Here is a 16338-nt window from a genome sequence, read left to right as displayed (position 1 = left end):
GCCCAGGCCCATACGAGGAGGCGCTGCTGGCTGCTGTGGCGTCGGCCCTGGGCCTGGCGCTGCCATCGCCTCCGCGCGCCCTGCCAGGGAGGAGAGGAGAGGACCTCCCTGATTCCTTAGAAGGTGATCATGGAATTCTCGGTTTGCTTGGGGCGCGCGCGCGCTCGCTGTAACGTCGCGCGTCCTGCGCACCTGGACGTCCGTCCATCTGCACACGGCGCGGCAGCCGCGCGGCGGCGCCTTTGCACGACCGGAGCCGGGGCCGACGGGATCCATCATCCCAGCCTCCACCCATCAAGCGCGCCGCGTCGGGTAGTACGCGGCACGTTGCGCTGCACGGGGCGGATAGTCGGATACGTACTCAGGCCTGCCTCATGCGCGACGAGTAAATGAAAGGGCGAGGACTGGACCGACCAGACGTCGTGCACGTTCGCTGCCGTTCCATGCGGTTCCGGGCCTCCTACTTCATGCACCAGCTGCTTTTGCCTTCGCTTTTTCCGCGTGCTCTGCAGCTGAAAAACGCGGCGGAAGGTTGCGCTGTCGCCTCGCCTGGGGGGTGCTGGGGTGTGGCCAACTGGCCATCAAGGCCATGGACGCCCAGATCGACCAAACAAACTCCGGCGGCGGCGGCGCCCCGAGTTGGGAGCTGACGTAGTTGGGCTGGTCTGTTCGTTTCTCGGGGATGGGGGCCTCCCGTCGATGGCCCCCTACGGGATGAAGCGCGCGTTCGTTGTTGGCAGCGGCGAGCCAGGCGCCAGCCAGGCCGGCCGCCGGCAGTTGTCTGGGCCCCATGGCCATGAGTGACGGCTGCCTTGATGGTTTCTTATGCGCGATCAAATTGCGGGTTCCGCGTTCATGATCTGCTTCTTATAAAAATTGATGGATTCGAAGATTATTACTTTCTGAGATCGCTGCCAGATTTTTTTAAGAGGCTGTTGCATGAGATTATTGAATTCGCTTAAATGTAATGCTTCAGACTTGTCCGATCAGGTTTCAGAACCTGTTGCTAGGTTTTCAGAAATGCTTCAGACTGAATGGTCGAGTGTTCGTTCGACCGAACAAGTTTTTTTTTTTTTAAAAAAACTACCCGGGGTGTGAAACGTTTTCAGAAATGCTTCCGACTGAATGGTCGAGTGTTCGTTCGACCGAACAAGTTTTTTTTAAAAAAAAACTACCCGGGGTGTGAAACGGACCCCACTGTTTTTTTATTAAGAGGAAGCTTAACCGGCTAACCGGGTAGAGAAACTTCCCAAACTCTGGCCCATGCCCAGGGTTCAACTTTTCGGTCGAATTTCGCCGAAATTTCGATATTTTTTTCGTTTTCGCTAGTTACCGGGAAGTGAAATTCCGGTATTTTTCGTCATTTTTCGTTTTCAAATTTAAAAATTCAAAAATATTTATAAAAAATTCGAAAATAATATGATAAAAAACTAGGTATTCTTCTGAGCAAATAGGACTAGAACACACTCAAATCTAAAATCATTTGCTAGGCTAAAATTGCATTTTAGTTGAAAAACAAGGTTATTTGTAGTCTAATGAGGTAGAATTTATAGCTTTTTAGTATCCGACGCAGCTTGCATTTCTCCAGACCCCTCCTCGCTCTATACAAATTGCATTTTAGGAATTCTCTATACAAATTGAATAAAAAAATTCAAACACTGTCACATGAATTGATAACCAATTCAAATCATGTTTGTCCTGGATTTAAAACAACTTTCAATTGGATCAACCAATGTCCCTGAAATTTAATAGGCATATTCGCAATAACAAGAATAATAAAAGTCTAGTTGAGACCTAAGAGAGAAAATGGAAGTTGTCACATGAAATGACAAGACTTTTAATTGATAGTTTTTAAAATAATTAAATAACTTTCAAACCATTGCTCAAATGAAAAAGTTCCTAAAACAAAAGTTGTAGATCTCGAAAAATTGAACAAAGTTGGTATTCAAAAGTTTTTCATTTGACCTGCGAAACAGTACAAAAATCACAACGGACATTATTTTCCGGTCGAAATCACCGAAATTTCGGTCGGAATTCACCAAAATTTCGTTTTTTGAATTTGAATTCTTTTTCCGTTCGGAATTAGCGAAATTTCGGCAGTTGGCGGGATTCGGTAGAAAAACAAAAAGGTGAACCATGCCCATGCCCGAGAAGGCCAAGACTTGCGGCGAGCACAGCGAGAGTTTTTTTTTTCTCTCAGCAGCTTGAAAATTCGCTTCTGATGAGATTCGAACTCAGAACCTACTGGGAGCGCGATGCTACTGGGCCGGACTAGGTCTCAACCGCCCGCCCTTTCGCGACCGAACAAGTTTTAGCCAGTGGAGTAATAAAGTGCCATGCGTTATTTTTTCTAAATGATGCAAAGATGGCGAACAATTGATTATGGGGGTGCTTGGATCGAGGCCACACTCCGCCACACCATGGCGCTCGTTTTCTCCGCCTCACCTCTAGCACTGTAGCATGGCGAAATTACTGTGCTTGTGGCGGACGGTGGACACCAACCAAACATCCCCATATGTTTCTTACGGTGGAATCTCTCTACTCGGTTCGATCTCCAACGACGAGCAATCGCATTTACATCCAACTATTCATTCGGATGTGGCAGTCAAATAATTAAGTTCGCAGTGACTTAATCGATCTTAAATATACAATTTAGTCCTTCTGATACGTTCGTAAGATGCGGATGTGCGTGGATGCAAGTTATACATACTTATATGTAAGGATACGTGTTTTCTCTTTAAAAAAGGTAATGAATGACTAGGTGTGCATAACATGTACTGGAATACAGATCGTGGTATCGACTAGGATAGAGTGGATTGTTGTTTGAAATCTTGAAATGTACTTGTACATGCATCTCCTACGTCGGTTTCTCTACTCAAAGAGTACAACCCTGGCTTACTTCAAATTTCTTTTAGTCAAACGGAGCCGTACTTTCTTTTGGTTAAATCTGAAATCTTGAGCTTCATGTGGACGATTCAGGACAGGAGCATCCGTAAAAGAAAGTGCCGTACAGATTTTAATTGAGGCCGTGTTTGGTTGCGGCCTGTAAATTTTTTGAAAAGACATCTTTCTATATTTGAAGTACTAAACATAGACTAATCACAAAAATAATTACAGTACTCGTCTGTAAATCGCGAGACGAATCTAATAAGCCTAATTAATCCATCATTAGAGGTTATTTACTGTAGCATTACTGTAGCAATTTAGCATCTGATTACAGCCTAATTAGGTTCATTAGATTCGTCTCGCCATTTACAGACAGCAGTCGCAATGCGTTTTTTATTTCGTCTAGATTTAAGTCTCCATGCAAGTGCCGGAAAAAAAATTTGGAATTTGGAAAAATGGAACTGAACACGGCCTGAAGCCAAGTAGCCAAAACCTTTCGAAGTTTTATCCCCGAGAATCAAAGTCTGAAAGTAACCGGAAAAGCGAAGCCACTACTAAATCAGAATATGATGCCATAATTAGCAGGGTGAGCTGTGTGCTCTGATTTTGATGACCATCCAGGGCCCACTTCTAGTGGACCAGTACTGGTACAAACTCCCCGCCTAGCTCCTGGCCCCTGGGCCCCGTCTCCCAGCATGGCACCACCCTCCAGTGGCCTGGCCGTCTCGACTCCGTCGCCCCACCTCTCTCCCTCCTCCGCCCGCCCTTCCCTTCCCTCCCCTTCGCCTCACCGCTAACTTCCGCCCGCCCTCCCAAAATTCCCCCGCCCCTCCCCGCAAAAGCCACGCCCGAAACCAAAAAATCCCGCGCGGCCGCCCGAAATCCCCCTCTCCGCTCCCCTCGCCGCGCCGCTCCGCTCGTGCCCATGGATCCGCGGGCGGAGGCGGACGCGGCGGCGGTGCTGGGCGCTGACCCGGCGGCGCTGACGGCGCTGCTGGCGGACCTGACCTCCCCGGTCAACGAGGCGCGGTCGCGGGCGGAGCAGCAGTTCCACGCGCTCCGCGGGTCCCACCCGGACGCGCTCGCGCTGAGCCTCGCGCACCTGCTGCTCTCCCCGGCGCACCCCTCCGCGCCCATCGCCGCCGTGCTGCTGCGCCGCCTCATTGCCCCGTCGTCCCAGGCCTTCGTCTACCCAGCGCTGTCGCCCGCCACGCAGTCCTCGCTCCGCGCGCTGCTCCTCTCCGCCGCCTCCGCGCCCGCGCTCCCCAGGTCCGTCTCCAGGAAGCTCTCCGACGCCGTCGCCGAGCTCGCCTCCTACCTCCTGCCGGCCAACGCGTGGCCCGACCTGCTCAGCTTTCTGTACAAGTCCATCGACTCCCAGTCCTCCCCTCCGGGGCTGCAGGAGTCGGCGCTCAACATCCTGGCCCGGCTGGCCTCTCACCTCGCCGCCGTCTTCCCCAATCTACACGGGCTCCTCCTCGCCGCGCTGTCCCATCCCTCGTCCGCCGACGTCCGTGTCGCAGGGCTCAATGCGGCCATCAGCCTCATCCAGTCCCTTCCCTCCGCTGGGGCCCGCGACCAATTCCAGGACCTCCTTCCGGCCATGATGCGTGCCCTGGCCGAGTCGCTCAACTGCGGGAACGAGGGCTCCGCGCAGGAGGCTCTGGAGATGATGATTGAGCTCGCTGGTGCAGAGCCGCGGTTTCTGCGCCGTCAGCTGCCCGACGTGGTCGCCTCCATGCTGCAGATTGCCGAGGCCCCGGGATTAGAGGACGGCACCCGCCACCTTGCCGTCGAGTTTGTTGTTACACTCGCTGAGGCACGAGAGCGTGCGCCTGGGATGATGAGGAAGCTGCCACGGTACGTTGGGCGGCTCTTTGCAGTGCTTATGACTATGCTGCTCGATGTCCAGGATGAGCCGGCATGGCATGCCGCTGTGCCAGAGGAAGAAGATGCTGGAGAGACCGGAAGCTATGTCTTCGCACAGGAATGTCTGGACCGGTTGGCAATTGCTGTTGGCGGTAACACCATTCTGCCCGTTGCAGCTGAGTTGCTTCCATCGTTTTTCTCCTCTGAAGATTGGAAGAGACGGCATGCAGCACTGGTGACCATAGCGCAGATTGCAGAGGGCTCTGCTAAGGTGATGATTAAGAATCTGGAGCAGGTGGTTGGGATGGTACTGAATTCCTTCCAGGATCCTCATCCTCGGGTGAGGTGGGCAGCAATTAATGCAGTTGGGCAACTTTCAACGGATCTGGGACCTGAGTTACAAAATCAGCTGCACCATGTCGTGCTACCTGCACTAGCTTCAGCAATGGATGATGTCCAGAACCCACGCGTACAGGCAAGTGAATTGTTGTATCTTTATTGTTTGATCTGCTTATGCAACTGTTCCTTTTGATATCCTTTTTTTTGCGTTGTCTGAAAGCACTAATGATCCTGTGCTCCATGGGGCCTAATGCCTATGGTTCAGTACTTGATTTATTAGTTTCTAACTAGTGTTGCCTTAGTGTGCTTGGGTAATCCACAGAAGTGTAGTTCGCCAAGTTAATTTTGAGTACAGTGAGTGATTTCTAGTTACTGTTTTGGATATGGTAATGGCATGATGCACATTAGAGAATGGGTATGGTATCATTGTTGTAGTTAGTGTATTAGCTATATCATTGGATCCTTTCACTTAGTTTGTGTGTACTATGTAGACGCCTTGAGGTTGGCCATACTTTGGACTTTTCTTTGACTATTGGATAGGGCATAATGTTTTAGGTTTGAAACATATAAATAGGACCCACCCTTCTTAATTTGTTTATGGAGCCAGCATCCCAACAGTTGTTACCTTTTGGCCATTTTGTTCTTCAATAATTTAAACTCCTTCAGTGATTTGTTGCCAAGATGTTTATTGCTGCTTAGATATTTATGCTTAGTGCTTGCTGAATGTTTTGTATCGTGCATGACATGTGTAATTTACTTAAATTTGGAGATGTTTGCATGATTATGCCTACCGGATTGATCGCAAGACATTCATAGGAGAAAGACACACATTAAGCGCCTACTGGATTTTCTAAAGAACTCATACCTGAGATATATTCGATTCAAAAGCTAGAAAAATATTATAAATGGATGGTCAGAAGATGTGCTCAATACTCTGAGCAGTTACAACTAACTAATCCGTAAAACAAACAAACTAGTGATTGCATATAAACCACAAGAAACATGTGCCTCATGCATTTTGGAACCGATGAATGCATAGGAACACCTGTTAGTTGTTATGCTACAAGTTTTAGTTACTACATTTTGGAGTAAAATTGAATGAATTTCCAGCAGTTTTTGTACCATTTGAGTTCAGGGAGATATCTCTTGCTGGTTTTCTGGATTTATGTTCGTAGTTCGACTATTCTTGCAAGTCATTCAATTTAGCAATCTCCGATTGACGTGCTATAGTATATCGACTGTGTTGGTTTATGATAGAGTTGAGGGCTTGAGGTTGAGGCTGGTGCCACATGCTTATGTTTGTTATTTGACTTGCCATATCTGAGATCAGCTAACCAACAAGGCATGCTCTAATATTTATTTTGTTTTCCTATGAGTACAGGCACATGCTGCATCAGCTATCCTAAACTTCAGTGAAAACTGTAGACCGGATATTTTGACACCATACCTAGATGGAATAGTTGGGAAACTTCTATTGTTGCTTCAGGTGGATCTTGAAGCTAGTCTTTCACATTGACTGTACATACTATAGACATCAGATATGAGTAAACTTATATGTTCTTTATGTAGACTGGAAACCAAATGGTGCAAGAGGCTGCTCTAACTGCTTTAGCATCAGCAGCAGATTCTTCACAGGTATATCTGAATTACTGTTCAAGCCAGGTCAGCATTCTTTCTAACAGTTTTTTTATATTTTTTATTCAGGAACACTTCCAAAAATATTATGATGCAGTAATGCCATACCTCAAGGCTATTCTTATGAATGCGACTGATAAATCCAACAGAATGTTGCGTGCAAAATCCATGGAATGCATTAGTTTAGTTGGTATGGCAGTTGGGAAACAGAAGTTTAAGGATGATGCTAAGCAGGTAGGGGTTCTCCAGTTGCCCTTCTGTAAAACTATTTCCATCATTATTATTTTTTTGGCCTTGTGTTGAATAAAATAAGTAACATAGATTATAGGAATGCTATAACTTATACGTTGTTATTTCTTTTTTGTTTTAGGTGATGGAAGTTCTCATGACACTGCAAGGATCTCAGATGGAGGCTGATGACCCTATAACAAGTTACATGCTGCAAGTATGTTAGAATTGAAACCTTATTCTCAATCTTTGCCAATTTAATCCAGCTTCACATTTGATTTTTCTAATCGCCTCTGTAGGCATGGGCAAGACTGTGTAAATGCCTTGGTCAGGATTTCTTACCATACATGAGTGTGGTTATGCCCCCTCTGCTCCAGTCCGCTCAACTCAAACCAGATGTGAGTGTCACTTCCGCTGGACCAGAAGATGAAATTGGTGAATCTGACGACGAGGGGTACGTTTAGGTTTTTCCTCTTTGTTTTTTTATACTAAGATTTTTGTTATGTTTTGTTATCCTGGATAAATTTCATCTGTTGGTCACATCCATATGAAAATGGTGAATATGATGTGCGTGATTATTGGCATAGCTTAAGAATTTTTCCCACGTCATGATGATATCGATGTTTGCTGTCCTGTATTGAATTCAATTTTTTTGGGTCACCACATTTATCTAACCAGCAAACTTATAGAAAAGCAATTACCTAAATGGTGGAATGTGAACTCACTTACCACCTGCCCTATTGCAGTGTCGAGACTATTACACTGGGTGATAAGAGAATTGGCATCCGGACTAGTCTACTAGAGGAGAAAGCTACGGCATGTAATATGCTGTGTTGCTACGCTGATGAGCTCAAGGAAGGATTTTTCCCATGGATTGATCAGGTCATTACTATTTCAACCCCTTCCCCTTTCTCCTCGGCTTATGTTTTAATGAAAGAGGCACTACAACTATCTCTGGATCTGTATAGGTTACAACTACACTTGCACCTCTCCTCAAGTTCTATTTTCATGAAGAAGTTAGGAAGGCAGCAATTTCAGGTATGTGATGGCACTTTTATGTATTTGCTTTTTTAGTATACTACTTAACATTATACATTATATGATCTTCACAGCAATGCCAGAACTTCTTCGTTCAGCAAAATTGGCTATAGAAAAGGGTCAAGCTCAAGGTCGTGATAAGTCTTATCTTAAGCAACTATCTGATTATATAGTTCCAGCCCTTGTAGAGGTCATGCACAAAGTAAGTGCAGCATGCTCAAAACTAATTACTTCTCCTTGATCTTTGTTATGTTGGTTAACACCATTTTATTTAAGCATGTAAATTGGAATTCTACGCAGGAACCTGAGCCACAAATTTGTGCAAGCATACTGGAATCATTGAATGAGTCCATACAGGTTTGTAATACTGTAATATTATGATGGTTTATTTGATATTTGCCCTGAAGAAAATGCCCATGTTTTCTTGAGAACTTAGAAGGGATATACATACCTAAAACATAGCTAGCTCTTTCTAGTTTTCACATTCTTTTGTTAACATGTCTATTCATTTTACGTGGTTTTATGATCCACCTTATTCGAATATGCTACCATGCGGACCTGGATATGGCATGCCAACATTTTGGTAGCCAACCAATCAGGCCCGAAGTCTATGTTTTTTTATGTCTGTACCAGAAAACAAATATTTTTTAATTCTTGTAATCAACTAATCCTTTTAGCTTTGTATCATATTTTCTCGCATGCGCTGGTCACTCAGGTTTCTGGAACACTTCTTGAGGAAAATCAAGTAAGATCTGTAGTGGAGGGAGTAAAAGAAGTTATAGTTGCAAGTGCTAATAGGAGGATAGAACGAACAGCGAGGGCGAAGGCTGAAGACTTTGATTCTGAAGAAGAGGAACTACTTAGAGAAGAAAATGAACAGGAGGATGAAATTTTTGACCAAGTAAGCTACTAAAATACTTGAAGTTTCTAAGTCTTGCTCACAAGCATATCAGATCCACTTATGTTTCTGATCGATACAAAAATGTGTGCACACTAAGACTGTAAGTTTTACATAGATGGATAATTACCTACGTAGGGATAGAGTCCGGAACGAAGTTATTCGGGATAGGGTCGGAGTGGCACCAATTGAGGAGAAACTTACCCAACATCGGCTGAGATGGTTTGGACATGTCCAACGAAGGCCTCCTGAGGCGCCGGTGCGTAATGGGGTTTTTGAGCGGGTCGATAATGTAAAGAGGGGTAGAGGTAGACCTAAACTGACGTGGGATGAGTCGGTTAAGAGAGACCTTAAGGATTGGAATATCTCTAAAGAGATAGCTTTGGATAGGAGCGCTTGGAGACTAGCTATCAATGTGCCTGAACCTTGAACTTATTTCTTTCGGGTTTCATCTCTAGCCTACCCCAACTTGCTTGGGAAAAAAGGCTATGTTGTTGTTGTTGTTGTTGGATAATTACCTACGTGTAAATAAAAAGGGGATGCATTATTGACTTGGAACCTATTTATTGTGTGGGAAATAATCGCTAGTGCTTATTGCTGAACTTTATTGGAAATAATTTGAAAACCTTTACCTTTGTAACTGCAGGTTGGTGATTGTATAGGCACTCTTGCTAAAACATTCAAGACTTATTTTCTTCCGTTTTTCGATGAACTCTCCATGTATTTAACACCTATGTTGGTAAGTGAAATGTTGAACTGTTGGATTTGAAGTTTGTGTTTCACTAGTGTTAGGATAGTATATAGCACTGAGTGCTAGGTCACAAGTTTAACTCTTATCGTACTCTGGAGGTTATATTCACACGAAATGGAAATGTGCCGTTAAAAGATAGGTGACCTCAACATTCTATGTACATTTTTAATGTTCCGTGAATTTAGGGCAAAGATAGAACATCAGAAGAAAGAAGAATTGCCATATGCATTTTTGATGATGTCGCTGAGCACTGCCGTGAAGCAGCAATTAGGTAACGGTTTTATGATCCCATGCAGAGCATTTGGGTTGGAGGAGAAATATCATTGAGTTGTGTTCATTTTACATGGTTTCGTGATATCTGATTCTCAGGTATTATGATGCATATCTTCCTTCTCTATTAGAAGCCTGCACAAGTGAAAATCCAGATGTGAGGCAGGTCTGTATTTCTTATTCTACATCGCAATTCAGTAAAATTTGTTAACAACAGCCCTTCATCTCTTAAGAATGTGTGTTTTCCGTTTTTCAACATTCTGTTTCCAGGCTGCAGTTTATGGAATTGGCATTTGTGCTGAATTTGGCGGTTCTGCATTTAGACCTCACACTGGGGGTATGTGTTGAATTTGTCGTGAATTAGATTTGTCTATAGTCATTTGTCTTCTGAAGTTAATGAGCTTGTTTATTTCTACAGAGGCCCTATCCAGATTATACAATGTAATCAAACATCCTAATGCGCTGGATTTGGATAACGCGATGGCATATGACAATGCTGTTTCTGCTCTTGGAAAGATATGTCAATTTCATCGTGATAGCATCGATGCATCTCAGGTATCTTATGTTTTCCTGAATCATATGTTTTTATTTTCTCGCAGCCACTTAAATGAATTTAATTTAAGATACTCACCTGAACATGACAATCCTTAAGAGTTTGTTATTTTCATCTTTTCTGAAGAAAGGCATATGGTTCTTCCAGCATTTACATGGAAAATAGTATGCAGCATGCTCCATTTGAGTCTTATTGTCTTATAGCATATTACTTCGTTTCTTGGTGCAAATGTTTAAGTAGTGACACATTTGATTGTTTTGTTGCTGCATCATTAATTTCTGAACCATATGAAATTTCATGATCATGCATCACTTGGTTCACTGAACAGGTCATTCCTGCTTGGTTAAGTTGCCTGCCGTTAAAAAATGATTTAATTGAGGCCAAGCTTGTCCATGAACAGCTGTGTGCAATGCTTGAGAAGTAAGTGATTGCCACAATTTATTTCTGCAGAGTTATTGTGCTTTCCTTGACATAGCATATCTTATGAATTTTTATTTTATGTTATTTTTCTAACAGCTACTACTTTTGTGCAATCAACAGGTCCGAGAGGGAGCTTCTGGGTCATAATAATCAGTACCTTCCAAAGATTGTATCTGTTTTCGCAGAGGTATCTTTTGCTGTTTCTTGTTTTCTTGACTTCCTTTTGTTTTCTTTGTAATATCCTCCTTGTGTATTCAAAAGTCTATACTAGAAAAACTGCAACTCATGAACTGTTGTAGATCCACCACAGAGGATTGCTATGCATACTCTCCATATTTAAATATATGATGTTTAGGACAAGCTAATCAGTTCAAATATGAACAGACTGGCTTGTCCTAGACGTCATATATTTGAAAACGGAGGGAGTACATTATGTAAGCAGCCAATCTGACCTTTCCAAGTGTGCTTGTTAATCAATATTGTATACAAGGCAGTACAGAACTACTGATAGATTATGGTGAAAGCATGAGGGCTCTTGGAAATACATGTTAATTGCATGTAATACATATCAGAATGTTACAAACATTAGAGCACATGCTTATTGATTTTCATGGGTCAATTTGACTCCATTACCAACTAATGAATATCTGGTTAAATCATTCAACCTCTGGGTTAAAACCTGAGCAGGATAGGTGCTATGTTCCATAAGTTTGGATGAAGGTGTTAGATGATCACCTGTAGATTTTAACTAGGTTTGAAAGTTGAAATGTGATTGTCAGTTTGGTGTACTTCTGTATGACCTTTTCTCACTACCCTCATCTATTTGAAGCCTTGTTATATGAAGTTTACACACTTAGGCTTGTTTTCTCTTTCATTGGTTGCAATGGAATACTTGATAACTTTAATATTTTCCTGGTTACATTATGTTGTATTTTATTTGAAGTTACTGGCTTCCAGTTTACACCAAAGCATTATCTCACTCCATCGCAAACAAAGTTTTGTGTTGACTATCTATGAATGAGGTCCTATTTTTTTTTAAAAAAAAACAATTTTGGGAAACTAAGAATTTACAATGTGACTTGACCAAGTAAAGGAATATTATCTGCTTTTTGCCCTCATCATAATGTGAACATCTTTGGAAAAAATTGGAATAAAAAAGCTAAAAAGATCTGCAAGTTTTATTAGTTTCAGCTGATGCTGCGATCTCAGTGCGATAATATCACACCCCAGTCCAAATGGCCATAGCTTCTCAGGCTCCACAGAAAACCTAAGCCCATTATATATCAAGATCTCAATTGCTTTAGAAGACTACTTATTTACCCTGGTCTCTTTCATATGAAATGCAGATTTTATGTGCGGGGAAAGATCTGGCAACAGAACAGACCTCCAGCAAGATGGTTAATCTACTAAGGCAACTTCAGACAACATTGCCTCCTTCAGTATTAGCTTCAACATGGTCTTCTTTGCAACCACAACAACAGCTTGCTTTACAGTCCGTGCTGTCATCATAGTGGCTAGAATAATCTCAATGTTGTAAAGCATATGGTCTTCACAGCTTACATTTTGGTGCTCTCTTTATGTACGTTTGAGCCAAGGTTCCGGCGTTTGCTTAGCATACATGTGCCCTTAGATTTTGTATGAAGGGCAAGGCTTGCATTAGGTGTGTATATTGGTTGCACAGTGAATGTGTGGTTGGGTTTATCTCCATACCGCCGATGAAATTGTAAAGCTATATATCTGGTTCACTTAGTGATTTTAGGTGGATTGAAAGAATTGTAAATTAAAAATAATTTTGGTAGCTGATTTTGATGTCATCATATTTCTTTAGTCATCATCTTGGTGCTTGTGGTGTAGTGAGGCTTTTTCTATCTTCTTTTTGGGTGGATAGAATGTTACATTTGCCTAGTGATTTCAGGTTGACAGATTTAGTCTTGAATAGGAAAGTCTGTAGGTGTAACAGAGTGTGTCAGATTTCATATACACCGTGTTCGGCTGGTGGGTAGGGCTCCAGCCCTACAGTAATTCCCTCTTATACCACTCCAGCTCCAGCCTTCAGCCAGGTAACAGTATTTTTCTCACACCACTTCAGCTCTAGTCTCCAACTCCAGCCTGCCGAATGCGGTGATAGTTCGCAGAGTAAAGTCTTTGAAGAGCTATTAAGTGCTGCAGCAAAATGTGAGTCCAGTGATTTATTTCTTTATTTTTGTTGATAACTTGATGTTCATTTTATCGCACTTGGTGAAGTATGGTTGAGATTGGATCGAATTGAATTTTCCATGCTTTGAAATGATGGACACGTATCCAAGGTGTTATTCTTTTCTTTTGTAATATTTATTGCTATGGTATTTTTTGAAATATTTGGTGTACGATCTTTGTCCACTACTTTCCCTGTTTTAATCCCTGAATCATTCTTTCCATAAAGTAGTATGTCATTTTAGTTTTTTTCCTAAGTCACAACAAGACATTTCATGGTGGATCTAGCAAAAATGATTTCATGTGCATTTTTCTATAAACTCAGAAGTTTAATTTAGAATAAAACTAGAACAGAGAATACGTTTCCTGCCCTGCCCTAATTTTGAAATATGGATATTTCGAGTCTGTTTGCTTAATTACGAATTTTGGTAGCGTTGGCTGAATGTCCAGCCTTGCTGGTGTTCGGCAGCATCACTAATTCCTCGGGCTGGTCCTTTTGAATTTGTGTTCAGAAACCTCAGAAGTTCATATTTATGGTGGATCCAGTTCCAATTTATTTCGATATTTTTTACAGAATGATTTCTTGGAGAAGCAAGACATGCCTTCCCAAAACGAGCAAAATAAGATTAGAAATTAATGTATTCTCCAGCTTTGCAACGTCCAATAAAAACAGTATTTAAGCTCCATACGGTCCAGACGTCCAGTAACAACGTATTAGAAATTCGGGTTCTTAAAATTAAGCAGTTCTCGAATCAATGAATTCACACAAAAATCGAACTTGCCTAGAATTCTGAGCACATATCTGACTCAATGCTGACATGCTGTCACGATGCTGCCACTAACTGAATTCTTTGCGTTCTGCCCCGCCAAGAGAGACTGCAAATCACTACCATTTGCCAGACTATTGAACTCCACTAACCTCGATGGATCAGTGGGGTACCTCCTCTGGCAGAATGTTATGAGCCTCTTCACGGACTGCAGGTACTTCTTGGTCGTCTCGTCATTCATGACGTGAGCCACGTGACTGTGTAGATATCGCGGGCAGATCGCTCATGAATACCGACCATGGTTACACCAATTGGCCACGGCGAATTGCCAATGTCTAGCTTGATATAATTGTCCACTGCACCCAAATAGTTCCGTCTCATGTAACACTTGACCACCTCCAGCAATGCTTGTCTTCTTTTCGGCAACCAAGGCTCTAATAGCCAACTATAGTTTTTGGGAGAGGAGAAAGCTAGATCATAATTTTAAAAGACTAAATCTGCTAATAGCCGGCTATATCCCACTATAGCTGCTAAATTAAAATTTATTTAGCTAGCTAAATCATATAATTAATATCTATTTATTGTTAGTTTAGTATTGAACTTTGTCATTTAAAAAATTTAGTATTTTGTCAATGATGTAACAAGAGAATGAAGCCTAAGACGTACTTTAGTATATGACATTTTCTTGATTTCATGTTTATATGCAAAATTACTCAAAGATTTATACATGGTGTTAGTAGAAATGCATAATTGTGAGAAGCTTTTAGAATATTAGAGAGTATATATGAACCATGGTTACCATGCTTCATGGTGAAATATGAAATACTTTATAAATTAGATATTTATATAGTTAGATAAGTATGAGAAAAATTCTAAAATTAAATATTTTATAAAAAAAGTGTAGAAGATGAACACATGGCAAAACTATATGAGCCATGAAGTCCTATAAATAGGAGGTGCTTACCTCCCCTCTTGTCATATCATGGCATAAGATGTCTCAAATAGAAGATTGTAAGGTTGCCATGTAGTGTAGTAGTATCATGGTATAATAGCTACATAAAGAGTGCAAGGGTCATGTGTTGTATTAAGTGCTGAAAAAAGAGTTGAGTTTCCATATAGAGTTGGTTGGAGTCGTCAATTTCTCCACACATGGTATTTACAGAACCGCTAAATGAGTTAGCTAAGTTATAGCTCGTTATAGTTTTTTTTAGCCTCTACAAACATCATCCGTTAAAAGCCTTAGTCTGCTATTTTAAACACTGCTATGAACAATAACAATCTTTCTACCAATAGCATGCATATTCATTGTCCGAGTTCGAGGGTTTGTTGGGCCAGCCGGAGCACACACTGCTGGAGGTGGCATTTGCTGGAGTAACCACATCGCCCACTGGGCGAGCCAGAGCACCACTGCTAGAGGAGCCGTGGCGTTTGTTGGAGTAGCCGCAGCGCCCATTGAAGGAAGCGTGCGCCTAGTGGAGGAGCTGGAGTGCCTGGTTGAGGAGATGAGCTACTGGCACGCAATTTTGGGGTGGATTGTCGATAAATGTCAGCAATGGGTTACTCTTGACAATTTTTACCACATCTGGAGCTGCTTGTGCTATTTTACCGAGTAACTTCCATTTTGTGTTTCTTTTCTACAGGACGGATGTAATGGACAAACTGCATGTAGTAAATCCTATCATAGAGGACAAGTCTTCCATGCAACACAAGCAGGATTGGGTGATAAACAATCAGTCTCTCGTCACTGGGTATGTGTAACTTGAGTAAGAGGTCCTTAGTCTCAGGGGACAGCCAGATGTAATGTCACCCCCTATATCATTGTTGATCAACAAGAGTCAAGCAAATTGATAGAAGACGGTTCTTGTCAGTTGAGTTAGGATCCAGTGCACAAGTAACCAACTTCTTTATCTAAGGAGTTTCAGTTTTGGGCACACTAACAAATTGTCAAGCTTTAGATAATCCTTGATACAGTGGCCCAGATTGTTGTTGACCAGAACCAGCATAATAAGTGACGTTACGATCGGGATACTTATGTCTTCAGATAAATGAAGGACCTGCTTGATCGGGCCAGCAAATTCAAGACACAAGTTGTTCTCAAGACAATCAATAGCTTCCACCCACTGTTCCTTGGACACTGTGGCCTCATCTTGCATGACACTCGCTGTCGGCGGACGAGTTGTGCATCAGATTTCATATAGTTTGTAGAGCAAAGTCTTTGAAGAGCTGTTAAGTGCTGCAGCAAAACCCCCAATACTCCGGTGTTGATAATTTGATGTTAAGTTTTGTGATTACTACATACTTTAGTGAAGTATGGTTGCTCCGATGTTGACAACTTGATGTTAAGTTTCGTGATTACTACGCTTCTCAGCAAAGTATGGTTGAGATTCGATCGAATTGAATTTCCCATGCTTTGAAATGTCGGATACGTATCCAAAGCGCTATTCTTTTCTTTTGTAATTTTTCTTGCTATTGCATCTTTTGAAATCTTTGG

General features: G+C 42.4%; 1 protein-coding gene across 1 annotated transcript; it reads left to right on the top strand.

Annotated features, from left to right (window-relative positions):
- Positions 1 to 3665: 3665 nt before the first annotated feature.
- LOC120650081 (importin-5-like) lies at positions 3666 to 12718 on the top strand. Its single transcript, XM_039927101.1, has 19 exons — positions 3666 to 5230; positions 6476 to 6580; positions 6664 to 6729; positions 6799 to 6963; positions 7100 to 7174; positions 7257 to 7411; positions 7704 to 7839; positions 7926 to 7995; positions 8070 to 8197; positions 8296 to 8352; positions 8711 to 8896; positions 9540 to 9632; positions 9830 to 9915; positions 10014 to 10080; positions 10185 to 10251; positions 10333 to 10469; positions 10796 to 10887; positions 11008 to 11074; positions 12234 to 12718. The coding sequence occupies exons 1-19, from the start codon at positions 3812 to 3814 to the stop codon at positions 12396 to 12398; spliced, it is 3336 nt and encodes a 1111-aa protein (XP_039783035.1). The 5' UTR covers positions 3666 to 3811; the 3' UTR covers positions 12399 to 12718.
- The last annotated feature ends 3620 nt before the right edge of the window (positions 12719 to 16338 follow it).

Source organism: Panicum virgatum, chromosome 9K (genome assembly GCF_016808335.1).
Source record: "Panicum virgatum strain AP13 chromosome 9K, P.virgatum_v5, whole genome shotgun sequence".
Lineage (NCBI taxonomy): Eukaryota > Viridiplantae > Streptophyta > Magnoliopsida > Poales > Poaceae > Panicum > Panicum virgatum.
Note: the sequence above shows the minus strand (reverse complement) of the source record. Positions and strands in the feature narration are given on the sequence as shown.

Coding starts and splice junctions, on each gene's coding strand:
- LOC120650081 (XM_039927101.1), top strand. CDS start 3,812: ATGGATCCGCGGGCGGAGGCGGACGCGGCGGCGGTGCTGGGCGCTGAC. Junction 6,730..6,798: donor CAGCAGCAGATTCTTCACAG/GTATATCTGAAT, acceptor TTTTTTATTCAG/GAACACTTCCAAAAATATTA. Junction 10,470..10,795: donor ATAGCATCGATGCATCTCAG/GTATCTTATGTT, acceptor TTCACTGAACAG/GTCATTCCTGCTTGGTTAAG.